General features: G+C 51.2%; 1 protein-coding gene across 5 annotated transcripts in view; it reads right to left on the minus strand.

Annotated features, from left to right (window-relative positions):
• Window positions 1-16,802, minus strand: part of Crtc1 (CREB regulated transcription coactivator 1) — a 56,428-nt gene extending 39,626 nt beyond the window's left edge. For 4 of the 5 annotated variants that reach the window (XM_087901107.1, XM_087901105.1, XM_087901104.1 and 1 more), the window contains exon 1: window positions 16,652-16,802. In XM_087901107.1, coding sequence (XP_087757233.1) covers window positions 16,652-16,777 — 126 coding nt within the window. In that variant the 5' untranslated portion in view covers window positions 16,778-16,802. The remainder of the gene's footprint in view (window positions 1-16,651) is intronic. The other variant, XM_087901110.1, reaches the window with a different exon arrangement.
• Between the last annotated feature and the right edge of the window lie 5,137 nt (window positions 16,803-21,939).

The following is a 21,939-nucleotide window of genomic DNA, read 5'->3' on the forward strand; positions in this document are numbered from 1 at the left end:
TACACCCACGCTTTCTTTGGGTTTGAAGTTTCCAACTTTATTCATTTGATGTATGAACATGTACTGAGAATGCCTCAGTGTGCTTGTGGAGGTCAGAGGACAACAAGCAGGAACCAGTTGTCTCCTTCCCTTCCCCAAACTCAGGTTGCCAGGCTTGGTGGCAAGCACCTTCACCTGCGAGCCACTTCACTGGCCTGCACCAGCTCTTCTGCTTGGTTCTAAGCATCCAACTCAGGTCCCCATGTTTGTGTGGTGAGCACTTCCCTGACTGAGCCACTCCCCCAGCACGCAACCCATTTTTGAGACAGGATCTTTTGGGGGGGGGGGGAGGTGAGACAGGGTTTATTGGTGTGACAGCCCTAGCTGTTGTAGACCGGCCTGACCTCAAACTCAAGGAGATCCACCTGCCTCTGCCTCCCAAAAAGGCATGTGACACGACCACCTGTGGTCTGGACTGACCTGGAACCTCCTTAAATCTACATCCTATATGCTGGGATCAGGCATTTGTCATGGAATCTGGCAGGGTGGCTGCTTTGGGAAGCAACTTGGTTCTAGGGCATGAGATGTCTACCCTGGATACTCTAAGCCCTCAGGGATGCTGTGGCTGCTAACTAAACTGGGAAAGAACCAGTTTTCAGATGAGACTAAAACAGTTCAGGCTCAGAGAACATTAAGCTCAAGGCTCTAGGGTACCCATGTCAATACCCCAAAAGAGAAATGCACCCCAGTCATTCCAGCACTCAGGAGGTGGAGGCAGGAGAAGTAGGAGTTCAAGGTCAATTTGGGCTACAGGAGATCTTGCTTCAAAAACTACAAAGGTCACAATCTCCCAGTGAAGACACTGTCCCTGGACAGGAACTGCGGTAGGTCTGCCTCCACACCAGTGTCACAGTCAGTTGTCCCCAAGTGGCAACAGCCAAGATTCACACTACAACCATACTGTCTGCCACTCAAAGGACCCCTGGTGGGAGCTACAACTCTCGGTTTGTTTCCTTATTGTCCCCTCTGGCTCAGCACATGGGATGTCCCTGCAGATCCTCAGGAAGCTAACCTGGGAACTGGCCCACTGTAGGCTCACACGGGAGCCTGCATCATCCTTGGGCACAGCTGAAATTCAGCCCCAGAGGACATGGCTGAAAGGAAGCTGGGGTTTCTGTGGAGGTTGAGGGTCAGAGGGTCTAGCTATGGCCAGGCTGAGCAGACCAAGGACAGAGCTGCTGATGGACACATGTGGACTCATGCTGGCACAATGAGGACACAGGCCAGCCTTGGGCACTGTCCCCCAGATTAGTTCTGAGCGTGAGACAGTGTCACAGGGCCACACACACACATCTTTCTCTATCCCTTCCCATATTTTCATACACTGTTTTACATATATTTATTTGTTTAATGGAGGTGGGATGGTTGCATGTGCCAAAACAAATGTGGAGTCAGAGGAAAACGTGAGGGAGTCAGTTCTCTCCATAGGGGTCCTGGGGACAGGAGCCTTCACTTGCTGGGCGATCTTGCTAACTCCCTACCCTATTTTTTGAAACAGGCCTCTCACTGGCCTGAGACTCCCTGACTAGACTTAAGTGGACTGGCCAGCAAGCTTCAGGGATCCTGTTGTCCCCACTTGTCCAGTGCTAGGACCACACATCTGTGCCACGGACTAGAGCCAGGGGGTCTCACTATGCAGCTCAGACCCCTCAGCCTCCTGAGTGGTGCTGGACATGCACCACATGTCCAGCCTTCACACTCTTGTTCCCAGACCTCACTGACAATCTGGGGCACATAACGTGAGGTTCCAGTCCCCAAACAAATGGTCTCTCAGTAAGAAATGCCTCACGGATAACTTTCTCACCTTCCAGAGCTGCCCAAAGGACCCAGAACATGTCCTGCACCCTCCAAGGTTCAGTGCCCCAGAGTTCTGGCACCCAGAGCCCTGTGTGTGTGCACATGGGAGTAACTGGGCTGGGTGTGTGTGCATGAAGGAGATGGATGGCGTGAGGAAAGACACATCACCTCCAACTGCAGGGGCCAGGACTGAAGCCAGGGCTGCGGGGGCCTTGGCAACATTTCTGTGGGGAGCTGTGTTCTAGAAATCACTATGTTCAAGTGGGGAGAGGTGGTACATCTGTCACCACAGTACTTGGGAGGGGTAGGAAAGAGGACCCGGGGTTTAAGGTCATATTCTTGACTGCAGGGGGAGTTCAAGGCCAATCTGGGATACCTGAGATTGTCTTCAAAACAAACAATACGGGGGGGGGGGGGGGGGGGGGAATCAAAATACAAATAAGAATTAGCCAGGTGGTGGTGGTGCACACCTTTAATCCCAGCACAGGAGGCAGAGGCAGGCGGATCTCTGTGAGTTTGAGGTCAGCCTGGTCTACAAGAGCTAGTTCCAGGACAGGCTCCAAATCTACAGAGAAACCCTGTCTCGAAAAACCAAATAAATAAATAAATACATAAATAAATAAAACAACAAATAAGAGTTAAAACTGTGGGCACAGTCAGGTGCGGTGGCACACGCCTTTCCCGCCAGCACTCAGTGGCAAAGACAGGGCATCTCTGGGAGTTCCTGGTCAGTCTGGGCTACACAGTGAGAATCTGTCTAACAAAACAAATCTGGCACACACCTGCATGAGCAGAGACAGCATGGCTGGGACAGTGAAGGACCTTTGAAAATTAGAAAAGATGGAGATGTGACTGTGCCACAGTGCAGAGAGGAATGCAGGCCTGCCAGCCCAGTGCACTGGTAGCTGGCAAGGGTAGAAGGAGCCTCCTGGCCTCTGGAGCAAGACTATGGCTCACGCTGAAGGACTTGTCCCCTGAGGCAGACATACATGGCTGTGGGTCTCAGTCCCCAGGAGCGCCTCTTCAGCCCCAGGCCTGCAAGCATATTTGAATGTGTAGAAATGTACACATTTGAATGTGTAGAAACATGTGGTTGCACGCGGATATGTGTATGAGTGTGTGCACATGTGTGTTACACTGAGCAAAGAGAGCACAAATGCCAACTGTACTGTTTTGTACTTCAGCCCCCTGTGCTTCTGCCTGCACAGGCTGGGGTGAGATGCGTGTCACCACGCCCAGATGCATGGTCCCCACACTGCCATGCCACCTCGTTGGGGCCATAGCTGAGACTGGACTGCTGCACCCGACAGGGCTTCCCTGAGGATGACGGGGCCACAGGGAGATAAAGCAAAGTTGCAGTGGCCTCATTACCATGGCCCAGAATAGTCGGACTGCTCCGCATTTCAAGAGCGCTCAGCCATTATGTAAGAACTCAGGGTTAGGGCAGTGCTGCCAACCAGGCCCACCCTGACACATCAAGCACCCCACTGGAACCTCACACTCAGACTTTCACAGGCCTTGGGCATCTGTGTGCTCCAGGTCTCAGGACCTGGCTGGGTGGGATCTCACCTGCCTTCCTTCAGCAGCCTGTGCTGCTCACAGGGAGGAGGGGTGGGACTAACATCTGCTCTAGGCAGAGGTGAGCAGAGGCACACACACCCAAAGACCATCCAAACCCCAGGCCCTCCCACCCCTGAGCTCTTCTTGAGATTCCAAGATGATGTAAGTCTTTGGTCCTAGACTGTGCCCTCTCAGCATCCAGCTCTCTACACAACATTATTCTAGAACTGCCCTGGGCAGACCATCCTCTACAGTCACTGCTACAGGGCCTGCTCCTCACTGCTGTGTCACACAGCTCAAATGTCCTCTCTCTCTCTCTCTCTCTCTCTCTCTCTCTCTCTCGTAAGTTAACAGTTACATTGAAGGATAAATGTATCCAGTGTCACAGACAGGAGGCTTCATAGAAATTAGTAAATAGAAAAATGAGATTCAAACCCAGCCCTGCCCTGAGGCTAATGGAACTAGATGTCTTTTACAAATGAAACCTGGAGGTGTGAGGCACTTGTCCAGCCTCTGCCTGGAGTTCCCCTGGAGGCATGGCTCAGGGGTGAAGCCCCTGCCTAGAGTCCCTCAGTGAGGGGCTGGGAGTGTGACTCAAAGGTAGAGCCCTGCCTAGAATGTCTGAGGTTCAGGTCCTGGTGCTGTGGGGGTGGCCAAAAGAGCCTAGACTTGCCCACCCCGGCACCATTTAACTATAAAGTCATTACAGTCCCATATCTCACTTGAAAGAGGGACGCCCACTAGTGATAGGGACACTTAGCCACCAAAGGTTTCCTCCAGGTGACAGAGAATTTCTGGCACCTTCTTGGTCACTTCCAAAAAGAGACATAATGGACATCACTGTCCTTAGTCCACCTAGGCACTGCAGTCTGGCCGGAGGAGCAACGTGATGTGTGTGTGGGGGGGCCAGACTTGGCGGCACCGCCTTCACTCACTGAACCATCTCACAAGCCTAAATCATATTTCAACAATTTATTTATTTATTTTTGGTTTCGAGACAGGGTTTCTCTGTGTAGCCCTGGCTGTCATAGAACTGGCTCTATAGACCAGGTTGGCCTCAGACTCACAGAGATCCACCTGTCTCTGCCTCCCGAGTGCTGGGATTAATGGTATGCGCCACCATCACTTGATGTCCAAATTATTTTTAAAAATCACCTGACATATAAGAATGACTGGCTTGCACCATAGCAGCCAAAGTGGATGCCAAGTCTGGATTCCTGGCTGAGGGCTTTAGCTCACCACCACCACTTCTGGGAATGGAAACGATGGTGCCCCTGTACCTTGGGCTGTCACAGCTGCGGTGACCCAGCAGTTTCAGGCTCAGATCACCTCAGCCAGGGCCAAGGTCCCAAGGGATGCAACCCCCACCCAGAGACATCTCTAGTTCTTCTCACAGGCTGGCCATTTTGGACAGGATGGCACAGAGTGAGTCAAGCTCAGGCCAAGCATGGGGTACTCCAGTAGCAATGGCCAAGGGGCTGGCATCTGCAGAGACTCTGGGGAGGGTCCAGGTCAGAGCTAGGCCTGAACATGAGCTTTTTCAGGAGTTAGGGATGTCTACCACCAAACTGTCATCAGTCCCGAGAACCATATAAGGGTAAGCGAGAACTGTACATGTGCACTGCAGCTCAGGTGCCTTCTACACAGACCATGTACACCCAGAGAACTGAATTAACAGTGGCAGGGCATGGGCCTGTCTCCTGTGCATCCTGCAGCAGCCTCTTCCATCCGTTAGGCCAGGCAGGGAAGAGAGGGCCACAGAGCCCCCAGCAGGGGACGGAGTGAGCTGCCCTGGGCACTGCAAGGCTGAGCAAGGTGAAGACAGCTCCTACGTAGTTAGAGAGACACAGGACACAGCATAAGCAAAAGGTCTGGGATTACAGGGTTAGAGTGCTGGTGGAGGTCTGTGCTGGACCTCTGGGCCAGGGAAGCTCACCAGATGAGCCCTTAGCCAGGGCTCTGACAGGGACAGAACAGCTAGAATGGGGACATATGGGAGGTTCCCAGGCACACAGATGCCTGTCCAGGACAGAAAGGATATGGGCTCATCTTTCCCAAGGATGCAGCACCCCCAAGTGCCCCCAATATCTCTCAGTCCTTCTTATCCCACAAAGGGATCCCCTGATCTCCAACAGCAACACCTCCCTGTGCACACCCAGGCTCTAAGATGGGCCTGGAGGCCCTGGACTACCCCAATCTGCTCCTACCTGTTCTCCGTGACTAGTGGACTGGACTTGCTATGGACTGGCCATCCCCACAAGATGATGATGAATGTGTGCCCACATGGTCGATGGCACATCTCTTTATGTTTTAAGTATCACAGACAATTGATTTCCAGTTACCCTCTGACTTCCACATGTGTGGCCTGACCCCAGCAAACAAACATAAAAACAAGTTTTAAAAAAATGAAGACCATGGTGGTGTGGACCTTTAATCCCAGCACTTGGGAGGCAGAGGCAGGTGGATCTCTCCGGTCTCTCTAAGTCCAGCCTGGTCCGCACAGACCAGGGGTTCTCAATCTTGCTTACGCTGTGACTCTTTAACACAGGTCCTCACGCTGTGGTGCCCCCAAGCACAAAATTATTTTCGTTGCTACTTCATAACTCTAATTTTGCCACTGTTTTGAATCATAATGTAAATATCTATGTTTTCTGACAGTCTTAGGTGACCCCTGTGAAAGGGTTGCTCGACCCCAAAGGGGTCATGGCCCACATGTTGAGAAACACTGACATAGAGTTCCAGGCTAGCCAAAGTTATACAGATAGGCCACGTGTTTAAAAAACAAAAACAAAAAAACTAGCCAGTGTTGAACCAACAGGACAAGCCCTCACATGACCACTGACATTGGTACCAAGACACTAGATGGGAAAGAGCAGCCTTTGCCCAAAGGGCTCTGGGGAAATCACATCCTCACACACAGACAGGGATCTGGACAGCTCAGAATCCATACTCAAAGACCCGAGGTAGAGCCCGGCACCAAGGCCAGCTCTTCTCAGAAGCCGCAGATCTATGAGGCAGGCAGCCTGGCCAGCACCTCAAGAAGGCAGGAGCTATGCAGGCTTGGCAGCCATTTCTTGAATATGACACTAAACTCAAGCAATAAAAGGAAAGAAAACAAACAAACAAAAGAACAACCAAGAATTGGACTTGGTCAAAATTAAAAACATTCATGTATCTAAAGGCGCCATGGATGGGGAAAGAGGAGGCACGATTCCACAGAAGGAGAGGCCTCTGCTTACAGAGTTACCCCATGGAGCCACAGGCTGCACAGCTGCAGAAGACCTGAGCCAGAGCCCGGGACGCACTGGAGAGGAGGAGGAACTAGAGACTCTCAGACTCCTGGTGTTAGAGTGATGCAGCCACAGTGCAGAGGGGCTCAGGTGTGCTGCTGCGCACTGGTGACATGGGCAGTCAGCAAGTTGAAGCAGGAGGATTGCCACAAGTTCCAGGCCAGCCTGGGCTACAGAGCTGAGATCCTGTCTCATAGAACTGACCCCAGCACTTGGGAAGCTGAGGACTCAGAGTCTAAGGTCAGCATTGCCTAAACAGACCCTGCCTCAAAACAAAACAAAAGAAACAAGACGCAAACAACCAAACTGTGGAGCCTGCTTGGTGGACACAGGCCCTAACCTCCACAAGGAGAGCAGTTCCTGTCTGCATATACAGCCTTCATGGGGCGGGGGGACCTGACACCCAGATGGGAATGGTAGCTCTGCTTCTCTACTGATGTTGGAGTAATATTTAAAGGAGTATATGCCTGGGGGGGGGGTTGGAATGGCAGAACTGAGTGGAGTGTCCCCCAGGAGGTACCCTCCCAGGCCATCCCATGGCAAGCATCTACTTGCAAGGTTAGCAGTTGGTCTAGAAGTCATCCAAGTTGCCAGAGGCTGTACATTCAACTCTACCACTAGTCACCACTGCTGCCATAACCCCAAGGGCAGCTCAGGCTGTGGACCTCCAACCATGGGTGACAGGACCTCTCTCACTAGAAAAGCCATGTATCTGTACCCAACAGGAACCATTCCTTCAGGGTTATACACTGCGTATCTGTTGAGTGCTGAATACACTGCACACCTGCTAAGTGCCTGTTGAGTGCAGCCTGTAGCTATTAAAGTACACCCCATGTCTGCTGAGTATAGCCTGTGCCTGCTGAATTTTGTCTGGATACCATCACCTGCTGAGTGTCCCCCAGATGCCTGCCAGCAACACAGCCATCACAGCCAGCTGCTGCACTGATCTCCTTCCTCACAAGGGTAGACAGAGGCCATGTGAGTCTGCCTCATCTCTCCAGAGAGGGTGGAGATGAGGAGCACAGGCAGTGGCCAACCTGTCCCGCCTGCAGCTCTTCCTAGGAGGAGCAGGCTGGCCACATCTCATTTCCCCTCAGCAAATGCTAATGTTGACTACGTGTCTGTGGCCCTCAATGCTCACAGTGACTTCCTCATTTGTCCAGCCAGGGCCACAGGGCCACACCTGGTTGGGATAGGCACCATCTGAGCAGGCTGTGCAGGAGGCTGTCCCCAGCCACAGCTGCCCATAGGCTCCAGGCCAGTCTCCTAACCCCCAACTGAGCTGTCATTGCCATGGCCTCAAGCTCTGCACCCTTTCCTGCCGCTGTGGAACACATAGGGACAGTCCCTGCCAAGTGACCACCATGTCTGCAGGCAGATGTGAGGATATGCAGGTTCTAAACACCACACCTCACATCAAACAGTGTGTGACAGATTCCCTCCTGGGAGCTACCACCAATACAGGAGCACTGCCAACTCCATGCCAGTGTCTCTCACACTGCCTTTTTTTCTGTAGTCTTCCATGGTTCCTGCCACTCCCACCACAAAGTCTCTACTTTGAGAGACATTTTCTCTGTGCACGGGTTCTGGCAGACTGGCACACCCTGCCACAGCCTGATGGGCTGGCATGCTCCAAATTTCTAGCTGGCATGCTAGAAATCACTCTGGCTGCTGTGGGTCAGTCTGGCTAGCCTAGTTCATGCTCTGTAACACAAGCTCTCTGGGACTCGTGCTCCATCTCAGGGGCACTGCCTGTGACATGCAGCACCCCAGACGCTCAGGGCCAGACCTCCTCTCTCCAGTTGTGACTGCACAACACCCGTGAGGCAGTTTTAGTGTTGGGTGAGCTATTCTTGGAAGAGCCGGGGGGGGGGGGTCCTGCCATGCTGCCAAGCTAACCTGGAACCCATAATCCTCCTGCCCCAGCCTCAACAATGAGTTGAGCAGGGGTGCACTGATGGCTGCTTGGTTAGTCTCAATTCAAAGCCGAGCTCAAAGATGAGCAATCCTCCTGCCTCTACCTCCTGCATGCTGGGACTATAGCATGCACACTACACTTGATGCTGGCTTCGGGGGGTTGGTCTGTGTGCTGCATATATGTATGTGCAGGCACATGGAGGCACAGGTTGACACTCAATGTCTCCTCAATTGCTCCTGCCTTGTTCTCTTGAGATGAGCTCTCTCAGTAAACCACAGCTCACTGGCTGGGCAGTGCTGGGAATCCCCCCATCTCTGACCCTGTGCAGGGGTCACAGACATGTGGCATGGACCCGGATTTTCAGGGATTCTTGGGTCTTTACTCTTACACCCCAAGCACTTCACCGATGAAACCACCTCCCCAGCTCTTGGCCTCATTCAGCCCAGGCCGATTCTGACTTCCAAACTAGCCAAGATGGACATTAGGATCTTGATTTCCCTGCCTCCCCTTCCCAAGTGACTTGTGGCTGTGGCACTTCCTCAGCAGGGATCAGGTCCCGCTATCTCCCCAGCTGTACCCCACCTGTGTCTACATGAGATCAAGCTAAAACCAGAAAGCCACCAGCACAGATAGTAACTCCCCCAACATAACCCAATTAACCCCAAACAACGAATCAGAGAGACCATGATTGGGGAACATGAGATGCCAAGGCAGGAGTCACAGGTATATACTGGACACTGACCCTGGGGAATTATGATCGAGAAAGATAGTACCCCGCACTCAGAGCTTGCAGAGAGAATTCTTGCCTGGTGTCAGTGCCACTGTCCCAGGGCCACTAGCCAGCTGGTCCCCAGCAGAAGGCTCATTCTCTCTTCCACCCTGCCATGCCCCACCTGCAAACACTGACAGCTGGCTACTATTCCTTGTGAGCCCTGAGACGTGGGACAGAACCACCAGTTAGAGGCCCACAACGCTGTGAGAAGCCCAGGGGAGACAGTTTTGTTTGGGGTCACCAAAACTGAAACGTAGAGGTGATAGTGTGGCTTAGTGGAAAAGTATCTGCCCAAGCTTCATTGAGCACCCTGACAGCACACATACGGTCCTATGTTCCTTCGCCAGCACTGTCTCTAGGAGCACTCAGCGCTACCTGCTGACTTCGTGAACAGAGGCAACTAGACCAGGGCCAGCCCCCAGAGAGCCTCTTACCCTGGGCCACCTGCCGGACTAGCACAGGCACACATGTCTGCAGAAATAAGAGCTGCAGGTCACGGTGCTGTTGCCAGCACCAGAACTGTGACAAGGAATGAAGGGCTCTGCCTCCTGGGACAGAAGGAACACAAACTTGGATTTGAAAACCAAGTCAACAGAAGAAATTGCCTTGCCAAACCACTCTCAGAGGGATCCTAGGCAGGGGCTCCACCCCTGAGCCACGTCCACAGCCCCTCACTGGGGATTCTAGGCAGGGGCTCCACCCCTGAGCCACGTCCACAGCCCCTCACTGGGGATTCTAGGCAGGGGCTCCACTCCTGAGCCACGTCCACAGCCCCTCACTGGGGATTCTAGGCAGGGGCTCCACCCCTGAGCCATCCGCTGCTATTCTTGCTTGTTTGCTTTGACACGTGGTTCAGTCATACAGCCCATAACTGGCTTTACTTTTTTCTGTTTATTTCTTTGTGTTGTATGTTTGGGGAGGACTGTGTGAATGCCAGTGTGTGTGTGTGTGTGTGTGTGTGTGTGTGTGTGTGTGTGTGTTAAAAGGGAAGAAACAACTTACAGTTGTTACTTTCCTTCTACCATGTGCTGGCTATATTTATGTCAACCGACAGAAACTAGAATCATTTTAGGAAAGGGAACGTCAAATAAGAAAATGACCGCACTAGATTAGCCTGTGGTGTACTTCTTGATTAATGATTGATCCACTGTGGATGGTGCCATCCCACAGGTAGGTGGTCCTGAGTGCTATAAGAAAGCAGACCGAACAAGTCATGAGCAAGCCAGTAAGCAGCGCTCTTTCATGGCCTCTGTATCAGCTGCTGCCTCGAGTTCCTGCACCATCTTCTTTAATGGACAGGGACTGAGAGTTTTAAATAAAATAATCCCCGCCTCCCCAAGTTGGTTTTGGTTGTGGTGTCTTATTACAATAGAAACCCTAAGACACAGCATGTGGGTCCTATGACAAACTCAGGTCATCAGACTTGGGCAGCACTTTTCCCACTGGAACATATATCACCACGCTCACATTGTCTTTAAATCCTGGGGTCTAGGGCTGGAGAGATGGCTCAGTAGTTAAGAGCACTGGCTGTTCTTACAGAGGACCCAGGGATCTGATGCCCCTGCTGCTGACCTAGGAACTAAGCACACACTTCATGCACATGCATACGTGCAGGCAAAACACTCATGTACATAGTATAAATCAAAAATAGGTAAGTAAATAATTTTTAAGTGACCAAGGGGCCAGGTTTAATGTCACACACTTTTAATCCCAGTACTGGGAAGACAGAGGCAGGGGAATCTCTAAATCTGAGGCCAGCATGGACTACAGAGCAAGTTCTAAGCCAGCTAGGGCTACATAGTGAGACACTGTTTCAAAAAACAGAAACAGAAAACAATGAGCACACAGCTTGGGAAACAGGTCAGCACTAACAGCACTCGCTAGGTGAGCACAGGCTGAGGCCCAGTCCTCAGAAAATGGCACACACCTTCAATCCCAGCACTTGAGACAGACGCAGGTAGATCTGTGAGTTTGAGGCGAGACTGGTCTCCAGAGTGAGTTCCAGGATAGCCAGAGTTACACAGAGAAACCCTGTCTCAAAAAATAAAATAAAACAAAGAAACAAACACTGGGCATGGTCACACATTCCTATAACTCCAGAACTTCAAGAAGGGCAGAAAGAATGAAATAAGACCAAGAGTGCTGGAGAAGTACACTGGGTGCCCTGCTCTGCTCCATGCCCACATGTACACACATGTACACTCATGTGCACACACGCCACACAACACCCGATGCCCTGCTCTGCCCTGTGCCCACATGTACACATGTGTACACACACACACACACACACACACAACATCTGATGCCCTGCTCTGTCCTATGGACATATGTACACACATGTACACTAATGCACACACACCACAGAAAACCTGGTGTCTTGCTGTGCCCTGTGCCCATATGTATACACATTTGTGCACACACGTTACTGAATAATCTTTTTGTACACTGTGAAGATGTGTCTTTGCCTAGCACTTTCTGATCATTTTAATAAAAGGCTGACTGGCCAATAGTGAGGCAGAGGTTAGGTGGGAGAATCAAACTGAGAGAATGCTGGGAAGAATGGCAGAGTTCCAAGGAGTCACTGGAGACATGGATTGAAAAAAAATGTACCAAACCATGTGGTAGATTATAGATAAGAAATATGGGTTAATTTAAGTTTTAAGAGCTAGTTAGTAACAAGTATAAGCTATCAGTCAAGCATTTATAATTAATTATAAGTCTCTGTGTGGTTTTTGGAGCTGGCTGGTGGGGCAGAAAAGTACACACACACACACACACACACACACACACACACACACCGCTTGGTGTGCTTCTCTACCCTGTCTCCACATGTACACACGTGCATACACATCACATCACAGAACACAAACACCTACAGAAGCCTGGACTGCAGCTTCTCATCACCTTGACACAGGATTCTGAGGGCAGACTGGCTATGAAGTGAGACTATCTCAAACCGGAACAAAAGCCGGGTGCTGGTGGATTGAGCCTTTAATCCCAGCACTTGGGAGGCAGAAGCAGGCGGATCTCTGTGAGTTTGAGGTCAGCCTGGTCTACAGAGTGAGTTCCTGGGCAGCCAGGGCTACACCCAGAAATTTTATAATCGTATCTCCAAAAGAAAAAAGAAGAAGAAGAAAGAAAACAAAGAAAAAAACAAAAAATATAGCTGCGAAAGGACAGGGTGCTGCTGTCTTCTAGACCCTGGGACAGGTCAGCCACCAGGCGTCACAGAATCCTGTGCCTGCAGAACTCTAAGAAGCTGCAGGGTTCTGCCCTGCCCCCTCACTCTCCTTGCTCTCACAAGGCTGTATCTCCATGGCCCGGCTCCCGTGCTACCTTATCTTCTTTACTTTTCTCAGTTTAGTTTTTTTTTTTTAGAGACAGGGTCTCATGTAGTTGAGGCTGACCTTGAACTCCTGACCCTTCCACCTCAGCCTCCTGAAAGCTGGGTGAAAAGTGCATGCGACCGCACCCAGCCACCTCCAGTGACCTCATCAGATCCCATCTATAGAGTCCTTTCACCAGGAAAGTCCCACTGTCAGGTCCTGAGGCTGAGTATAGATAGATCGTTTTTACAGGCCACCATCCAGCTGCTAGGGGGCTGCCACCCACACCCTGGAGGAGCTTCTGGAGAGGGGGCAGTAATGAGGGTGTCACCCCTATTCTCTTGACAACAGCTTGGGGTGTTTCCTCCACAAAGGTCACAGATGGTAACAGACAGCCCTGGTAGCCGGTATTAAAAGAGATAATTTAAAAGGGACAGCTTCAGCAGGTATGAAGGTGACAGCTGCCAAGCCCGATAACCTGAGTTCGATCTCCAGGACTCACATGAAAGAAGGCAAGGACCAGTTCCAGCAAGCTGTCCTCTAATCTCCACACATGTGCTATGGCGTATGCACACGCACACACACAGAGTGAATAACAAATGTTCCAGGCCCTATTCTCAACAAAGTCACCTCTGTCCCAGGTAAAGGCCAGAATGCCACCACTCAGCCCAGGCAGGGCCATCCTGTATTACTATTTCTGTGAGGAGAAGGCCTTGCTGTGTGGCCCAGCCTGGCCTCAAATACCTCGTCTCTAGGATCCTCATGCTTCAGCCTGCAGAGCATCCAGGACATCAGATTCACTGACTAAGGTTATTCTGTGGCCTAAGATACTCAGTCACACCAGGAACCCAGTGTCCCACACACACTACCCCCATCCCTATCCCATGCTCACCAGTTGCCTGCCCCCTTGCTCAGGTCACCAGACCGCTCTCTGCATGGACCACACAGCCACTTGGCCCTAGCCATCTTCCTGGGACACAGGGATCGGGACATGTGGCAGAGACACCTGAGTCCAAGGGTGCAGGTCGAGAGCTGAGATCCCCATGTGTCTACTACAACAGAGAAACTAATTCAGTGCCATTCCCTCAGAGCCAGTGGTGGCAGAGGGCAGCGGTGCAGGCACGAGCCAGTGAAACAGCTCAGCAGGTGAGGGAAGGGGCTTGCTGCCAGGCTGAATGGCCTGACTGGGACCCCTGGGACCCACATGGTGGAGAGAGTCAGCTCCCACAGCTTGGTGACTGACCTCCCAGCTATGACTCGCAAAATAAATCAATATGGAGGCATTTTTCAAATAATGTTAAATTGGTAAATTTTATCTTTCTTTTTCTTTTGTGTGTGTGGCTATGGATGTGTGCACACACACGTGTAGAGACTACAGGGCAGCCTTAGGCATTGTTCCTTAGGAGCCTTCAAACTGTTCATTTTTCAAGACAGGGTTTCTATGTGTAGCTCTGGCTGTCCTCAAACTTGCTCTGTAGATCAGACTGGCCTCGAACTTACTTTGTAGATCAGGCTGGCCTCAAACTCCTCCTGCTTCTGCTTCCCAAGTGCTGGGATTAAAGGCGTGCATCGGCATGTCCAGTTGTTTTTACTTTCTAAATACGGGCAGTGTATGTGCCTGTCCTCAAGTGCAAGTGCCTGAGCAGGCCAAGATCCCCTTGGAGCTGGGGTCACAGGCAGTTGTGATCCGCCTGACACAGACGCTGGGAACTAAACCCAGTTACCCTGGAGCCAGCTGATGTGGTTAGCCAGTCAGGCCGACCGGGCCTAAGACCGCCTGACTGTCTTCACAGGCTGCCAGGGTACATGTTTCTTAGAAGCACTGGGGATCGAATCCAGTCTTCACACTTTTTTTTTTTTTAAACATTTATTTATTCATTATGTATACAATATTCTGTCTGTGTGTACGTCTGCAGACCAGAAGAGAGCACCAGACCTCATTACAGATGGTTGTGAGCCACCATGTGGTTGCTGGGATTTGAACTCAGGACCTTTGGAAGAGCAGGCAATGCTCTTAACCGTTGAGCCATCTCTCCAGCCCCCTTCACACTTTTTTTGAAGAACACTTTTCTAAACCATATACTTAGCACCCCCTTTTCTTCCTTCCTTCCTTCCTTCCTTTCAGATTTATTTTTGCTGTATAACCTAGGATGTCTTGAAAGGCCTCAAACTCACAGCAATCCTCCTGCCTCAACCCCCAGCTGCTGAGATACAGGAGTATGCTACCACACCCCTGTTGTGTATATTTTAACTTAGTCCACTATGGGACATCAGAGGACAAGTCTGAGGGCTTGGTGGAAAGCACCCTCACCCGCCGTGTTAGCTCACCAACCCACAACTATTTCACAGGAGGAACCAAGCATGGACAAGTGCTACATGGAGGCCAGAGATAAAACTGACGGCCTGGGATCCCAGAACAAGCGCAGCCACAGGGAGGCAAAGTGGCTGGGGCTACGGACGGGGCCAGGACCCTGTGGCGCAACAAATAAATTGTAGTCAATGAGTGCTATGTGTCACACACAGACCATGCGCCTCGGCTATATTACAATCAAGTCCTAAATCCTTTCCACATACGAATGGTGGCGCTCTCATAACGGAGGCAGGAGCATCAAGACTTCAAAGTCACCCTCAGTAACTCAGTGAGTTCAAGACTAGCCTGTGCTACATCAGTAATCTTTTCCACAACCATTCATTCCCAACTCCTGGAAGAAACCAGACTTCCATCAAAATGTGAGCCATGGAACTCTTTATTCTGGTTACACTGCAAACATTTGACTCCATCTGCATGCAGACACCTACTATACACTGCAAACATTTGGCTCCATCTGCATGCAGACACCTACTATACACTGGAAACAAGAAGCAGCCTCAGCGGCCCTGGCCCATGACTGACACAGAGGTGACACACTTGCTACTGTTCATTCATTCACCAGCCATGGCTCTCTAGCTGTGCTGCAGGAGAACAAGAGTCCCCTCCCCATCACACAGGAACTGGGTCTGGTGAGTGAGAAAATGGGCACACACTTCATTTGTGACACCACAGTCTCAGATAAACAAGGAACTGGCTAAGGTCACCAAAGGCTCCAGCTGACCTGTGCCCCTGGCAGGTCACCTGGGAAGCAGGAAGTGCCCCATGATGAGGGAGGGTCCCTGCCACCCACACTAAGCACCATCATGTCCTTGACCATCGAGGAACACGAAGGAGCATCCGACACCACACACTTGACATGGCCAAGAACCCAGCAAGACCAGCCAAATGGCCCAGCAGTCACACCCTCCATCCAGTCTCGGGGGCATCACCTGGTCCCCAGCACAGAGGCTGTATGGGAACCAAGCAGCTGACTCCATACCTCTGGATACCCCCTGGAGGGTCACTCAGTTATCCAAGAGGGTCAAGAATTGTTTCATGACTGAAGTAGGTATACCCAAGGAGGACACAGGTGACAGTAATACAGTATCCCTTCCTTCTCAGGTGCAAAGGAGGGATAACTGTCCCTCAGATAACTGAAGGGATCCTCTCCTTTAGTGGACAATGTCCGCTCGGGTAGCAACAGTGGGGCCCCTTACCCCCACAGGTAGCAGGAAGGCTAACAACTGTCCCCTCAGGTAGCAATGATGGGGCCACCTCTCCCACAGGTAGAGATAAAGGATGAATCCTTTAGGTAGCAATGATGGAATCTCTGTCCCATCAGGTAGCAATAAGGGGGTTGACACGTGTCCATTCTGATGGCTACGATGAGGGCGCACGTCCCCTCGGGTAGCAATGATGGATGACACCTGTCCCCTCAGGTCGCTGTGATGGGACCACCTGTCCAGTCCAAAGAGCAATCTCGCGAGCAGTCGCTCCGCACCGGCTGGCGGCGTGGGAACACCTGCGGCGGCCTCAGCCCCGCCCCCGCGTCTCTCCCTCCTCCCCTCCCTCCTCCCCTCCCCTCCCCCGCGCTCTCACCCGCGCGGCCCGCGTCAGGCTCAGGTCCTTCATGACCTCCTCGAAGGCCGCCGTCTCCTCCGCCTGCTTCTGGTTGTGCAGTGCGATTTTCTCGCTAAATTTCCGCGGATTGTTCGAAGTCGCCATCTTCTCGCCGCCGCCTCCTCCTCCTCCTCCTCCTCCTCCTCCACCTCTTCACCCCCCCCACTCGCGGGCGCCACTGCGCAGGCGCCGTCTGGGCCCACGGCCGGAGAGCAATGCGCAGGCGCAAGCGCGGCCCTGCTCACAGTGCAGGCGCACTAGAGAGGCGCACGGCGGGGGGGGGGGGGGGGGGGGAGACGCATGCGCGCACCTGGGCAGAGCGTTGGGAAACCGGGACGTGGCTACGCAGGCGCACTGAGGCGCGCGCGGCCCGATGGACAGCGGTTTCCTGATTGTGGGTTCCATTCCTTGCCCGAGTGACAAGTAGCGGAGGGCACGGCAGCACCGCCTGCATTCGCTCGACTCCATCGGTCACTGAGGAGTTATGGAGCGCCCGATATATACCAGGACACCGGCTTGAACCAGCAGCCGTGGTCCTGGGCTACTGGGCTACACAGCCGGGGAGCAACCTGGAGAGCTGGAGGCCCGAGGGGCAGCCCCTGGGCAGAGCCGGGCTCGGCACACAGAAGCCGTGGTGCGGCCCCCAGCGACACACACACACACACGATTAGCATATTAAAGTTTCAGATCGGGGAAATGCGCCGCGCCTTTTAAGAATAGCGACAGTGCTGGACGTGATGGCACAGAATGCTGGAGTCAGGGGAGTTCAAAGTCAGCCAGTGACACAGGAGACTCGCTCTAAAGGAAAGAAAAAAGACTGAGACTAGAAAAATGACTCAGAGGTTAAGGGCACCTGCTGATTTAGTGAAGGTACCCAATCCCTGCACGTAGGTGGAGCAGCTCACAAGTCCTTGTAACTCCAGTTCTAGGGCATCCAACGCCCTCTTCTGGCCTTGGCGACGCACGGCGCGTGAACACACACAGCTTGTGCACACACATACACAGATGCATAAGTAAACTTTTTAACTTAAAAATATTAAGAGCTTGGCCGGGCGGTGGTGGTCCACGCCTTTAATCCCAGCACTGGGGAGGCAGAGGCAGGTGGATCTCTGTGAGTTCTAGGCCAGTCTGGTCTACAAGAGCTAGTTCCAGGACAGGCTCCAAAGCTACAGAGAAACCCTCCCTGTTTTGAAAAACCTAAAAAAAAAAAAAAAAAAAAAAGCTATGTCCCTTTCTGAACGGAGGAGGAGTGGGGGGGGCAGGAGGAGAGGAGGAAGAGGAAACTGTGGTTGGTATGTAAAAATGTAAAATAAATGAAAAAAAAGCATTAGAACTAGGGAAATGGCTCAGTGGGTAAGCGCATACAAGCAAGTACAAGCATAGGAACCTGAGTCTGAATCTCTGGCACATATAAAAGGCTGGTGTGGTCATTTATGTCTGTGACCTCAGTGTCAGGGAGGTGAGAGATGAGCTCCATGTCTAGTGAGAGGCCCTGCCTCAAAGGAGCAGGTAGTGGGAATGGAGAAAGTCACCTGACTCCTGGCACACACAGAGGTAAGTCATGGAAGCTGGACATAGTGACATACGCATGTCATCCCAGCACACAGGAAGTGAGACAGCAGGGTCGAGAATTTAAAATTATCCTTGCCTACAACAGAGAATTCAAGGCCAGGCTGAGAGACTGTCTCAAAAAGACACAAGAATCAAAAGAGAGAGATAAAAAAAAAAAAAAAAACAATGGGTCAGACAGGTCCAAGAGCAGTATTGTGGGGACTGCTGAAGCAGCGTTAGGGACTTGTGGGCTTACATGAAGCTCACTCCATGCAACCCTCTTTCTCACTCCACATAGTAGGTCCCCTCATCGAGACAATTCATGTCGTGGCCTGGAATCCATTGCACCTCTGGCTCCTTGCTGTGTGTGTCCAGCTCAGTCTTGTCAAAGTTGTCTGCTTTTCCATGGGTGCTCACAGAAAGGCCAGAAACCCAACTTGGGTTAGGAATAAAAGGGGGGAGGGATGGATGGAGTCTCCCGAGTAGCAGAGGTGACCAGGAAGCAATCAAGGTAAGAGCAACAGCCAGCTGTCTCCAGTCACACTGAGGGGTCCGAGTCACCAATATTGAGTGCACACCTCAAGGGTGGCAGCGAGATGGAATGGGAAGACAGAAGGCTAGGACTTCCTCTTTGGCTAGAGTGATGGCTAGTAGGGACACTGAGGACACTAGTAGACATACCCACATTTTCCACACTTTACAATAGGGCAGCAGGTACCCACATAATAGAAACAGGTGGTAGATGATGGAGGTGGCTGGAGATGACAGATGACCAAGGACAGTAGACAGATGTGAGGTGGTAGATGATAGACTGAGGGAGTTGTTTTAGTTTTAGAGATAGGGTATCATTTACAGCTCAGGCTGGCCTTGAACTTGTGGTAACCTTCCTGAGTGCTTGGCAGAGAGCTCTAAACTGTCACACCAAGACTTTCTCCCTGATAAGCTCTCCTGCCTCACTCTCAAGTTCTGGGATGACAGGTCCATGGTTCGCCACAGTTTTGAGCACTTTCAGAGACTTCTACTTATAAACAAATAGATACTTTATATATATATATATACACACACACACACACACACACACACACACACACACACACACATATAGGCACATGCATCTACAGAGGCCTGAGATTCGATTCTGAAACTTAGACATGGGGGACTGGAGAGATGGCTCAGTGGTTAAGAGCACTGACTGCTCTTCCAGAGGACCTGGGTTCAATTCCCAGCACCCACATGACAGCTCACAACTGTCTGAAGATCCAGTTGCAGGGGATCTGACACCTTCACACCAATGCATATACAATAAAGTTAAATAGACCATAAAAAAATATTTGGGGCTGGAGAAATGGCTCAGCGGTTAAGAGCACTGACTGCTCTTCCAGAGGACCCAGGTTCAGTTCCCAGCACCCACATGGCAGCTCACAACTGTTTGAAAATCCAGTTCCAGGGGATCTGACACCTTCACAACAATGCACATAAAATAAAGATAAATAAATCATTAAAAAAAATTTTTTAAAAAAAAGGGCTGGAGAGATGGCTCAGTAGTTAAGAGTTCTGCCTGTTCTTCCAAAGGTCCTGAGTTCAATTCCCAGCAACCACATGGTGGCTCACAACCATCTATAATGAAATTTGGTGCCCTCTTCTGGCGCACAGGGATACATGAAGGCAGAGCACTGTATACATAATTAATAATTTTTTTAAAAAAGTTTTTAAAAAAAGAAGAAACTTAAACATGATGGGAAATGGACGCACACTCACAGGAAACTGGGTCTTCCTCAGTCACTCCCAGCTTCATGTGGGTGTCATGGCCTCTCACTGATCCCAGAGACCACTGACTGGCTAGTGAGTCCCAGGAATCCTCCAGGCTCCACCTCCCTCGTGCTGGGATTACAGGGGTGCCCTGCCATGATGGACTGTTTCCATGGGTATGGGGGACTGGAACATGCTTTCAGCACTGACACCTCCCTGAAGGAGGGACCCCACGGTTGCTGTAAGTCTGCAGTCTTTAACCCTGGGATTCCAGCATGGAGAGGCCTGAGGCCAAGGGGGCTGCTGGGAGAGCTGTCTCCAGAAAGCGGTTAACAGTGTTTACTGCTCTTCCAAATGACTCCAGTTCTGTTCCCAACACCTGCATGAGGCGGCTCACGACACCTGTAATTCCAGCCCCGCAAGTGGACTGACTTCTCAGGTGCCTGCAGTCTCGTTCCCACACACACAAAGAGAGAAAGGAAGGGGGTTCCAAAAAAAAAAAAAAGCAAATATCACACACACATCTGCAGTGCCGATGGTGATTGCATGAAACACAGACCAAGGGAGGACAACAACCTTCAGGGGCAAGACTTTGAGGTCCTAACTCCGGCTGTACCTAAGCCAGAGAACCAGGCTTGCACACAAAGCTATTGTGTGCCTTCACACCTCTACTTAATCCATCTTTTCCACGTGGCACTGCCTGAGACCATAGCTCTGTCCAGCAGAGAAGAGATGGGACACTCTCCTGTCTGCCAGCTAGTTTTTGCCATTATCCTGAGATGTCAGATGGCACAGACAGGGCCCACAGCTGCCAGAAACAGATTGGACATGAGACCACGGCTAGGACTGGGCCGTGATAAGCACAAATGTCAGCTTCCTTCTCACATGACTTCAGAAGACTTTAGTGAAATTTATCTTGTGTGGAATGAAAGCCAGTTAGTTGTCTCTGCCACTTACTGGGATCTGAAGGAATTCCATCAGAAGCACAAATAAATAAATGGAGCAGACTGGGGCTGGGAGGCAGCAAAGGTCAGTAGGCCATAGCTACACCCCATTCACCCCACAGTCCTGACCCCCAAGTGGTGGAAGTGCCAGCCTGCTTATTGGGCAATGGCTTGACCATGACCCAAGCTCTCCTTGATCCACTGATCAACCCAATGAAGGTGACATGGAATCAAGAGGGATCCCCCTTCCTCCTTTTCTCAAAGGAAGTTGCAGCATGTGGTGACACATACCTGTCATCCCAGCACTAAGGACACTGAAGTGGAGGAATTGAAACTTCCCAGGTAGGCCCAGAGAGAGGGCTCAGCAGGTGGTATGGCGGTTTGAATAAGAATGGCCCCAAAGATGTGGCAGCACACATACCTTTCATTGCAGCACTACAGAGGCCGAGGCAGGTAGGTCTCTCTGAGTTTGAGGCCACCCTGGTCTACAGAGTGAGTTCCAGGACACCCAGAGCTACAAAGTGTAATCCCATCTAAAAAAAAAAAAAAATCCCACAGGCTCAGGCCCAAATAGTTGAATGCAAGTGTCACTATTTGATAAGAGTAGGATTAGGAGGTGTGACTTCGCTAGAGGAAGTGTGTCGTTGGGAATAGACTTTGAGGTTTCAAAAGTTCATGTCAATCTCAGAGACCCTCTGTTGTAGAATATTATTTTAAGCTCTGTTACTTTTGTTTATGCTGTGGAGCATTTGTTTTAGCGATGTAAAGATGTGTTGCTTTTGTTTGTTAAATTTGTTTAATTGTGAAGTTGTGATTCTTTGCCTGTCTAAAACACCTGACGGTCTAATACAGCACTGAACAGCTAAAAGCTAGGTAGGAGAAAGGGTAGGCAGGGCTGGCGGCAGAGAGGAGAAATGGGAGAAGGAAGAGGAGCAAGATAGCAAGGAGAGAAGCTGCTAGGGGCTAGTCAGCCAGCCAGCCACTGAGCCACTAAGCCAGCCAGCCACTGAGCCACTGAGCCAG

The sequence above is a fragment of the Myodes glareolus genome, chromosome 23, assembly GCF_982192425.1.
Source record: "Myodes glareolus chromosome 23, mMyoGla1.1, whole genome shotgun sequence".
Classification (NCBI taxonomy): domain Eukaryota; kingdom Metazoa; phylum Chordata; class Mammalia; order Rodentia; family Cricetidae; genus Myodes; species Myodes glareolus.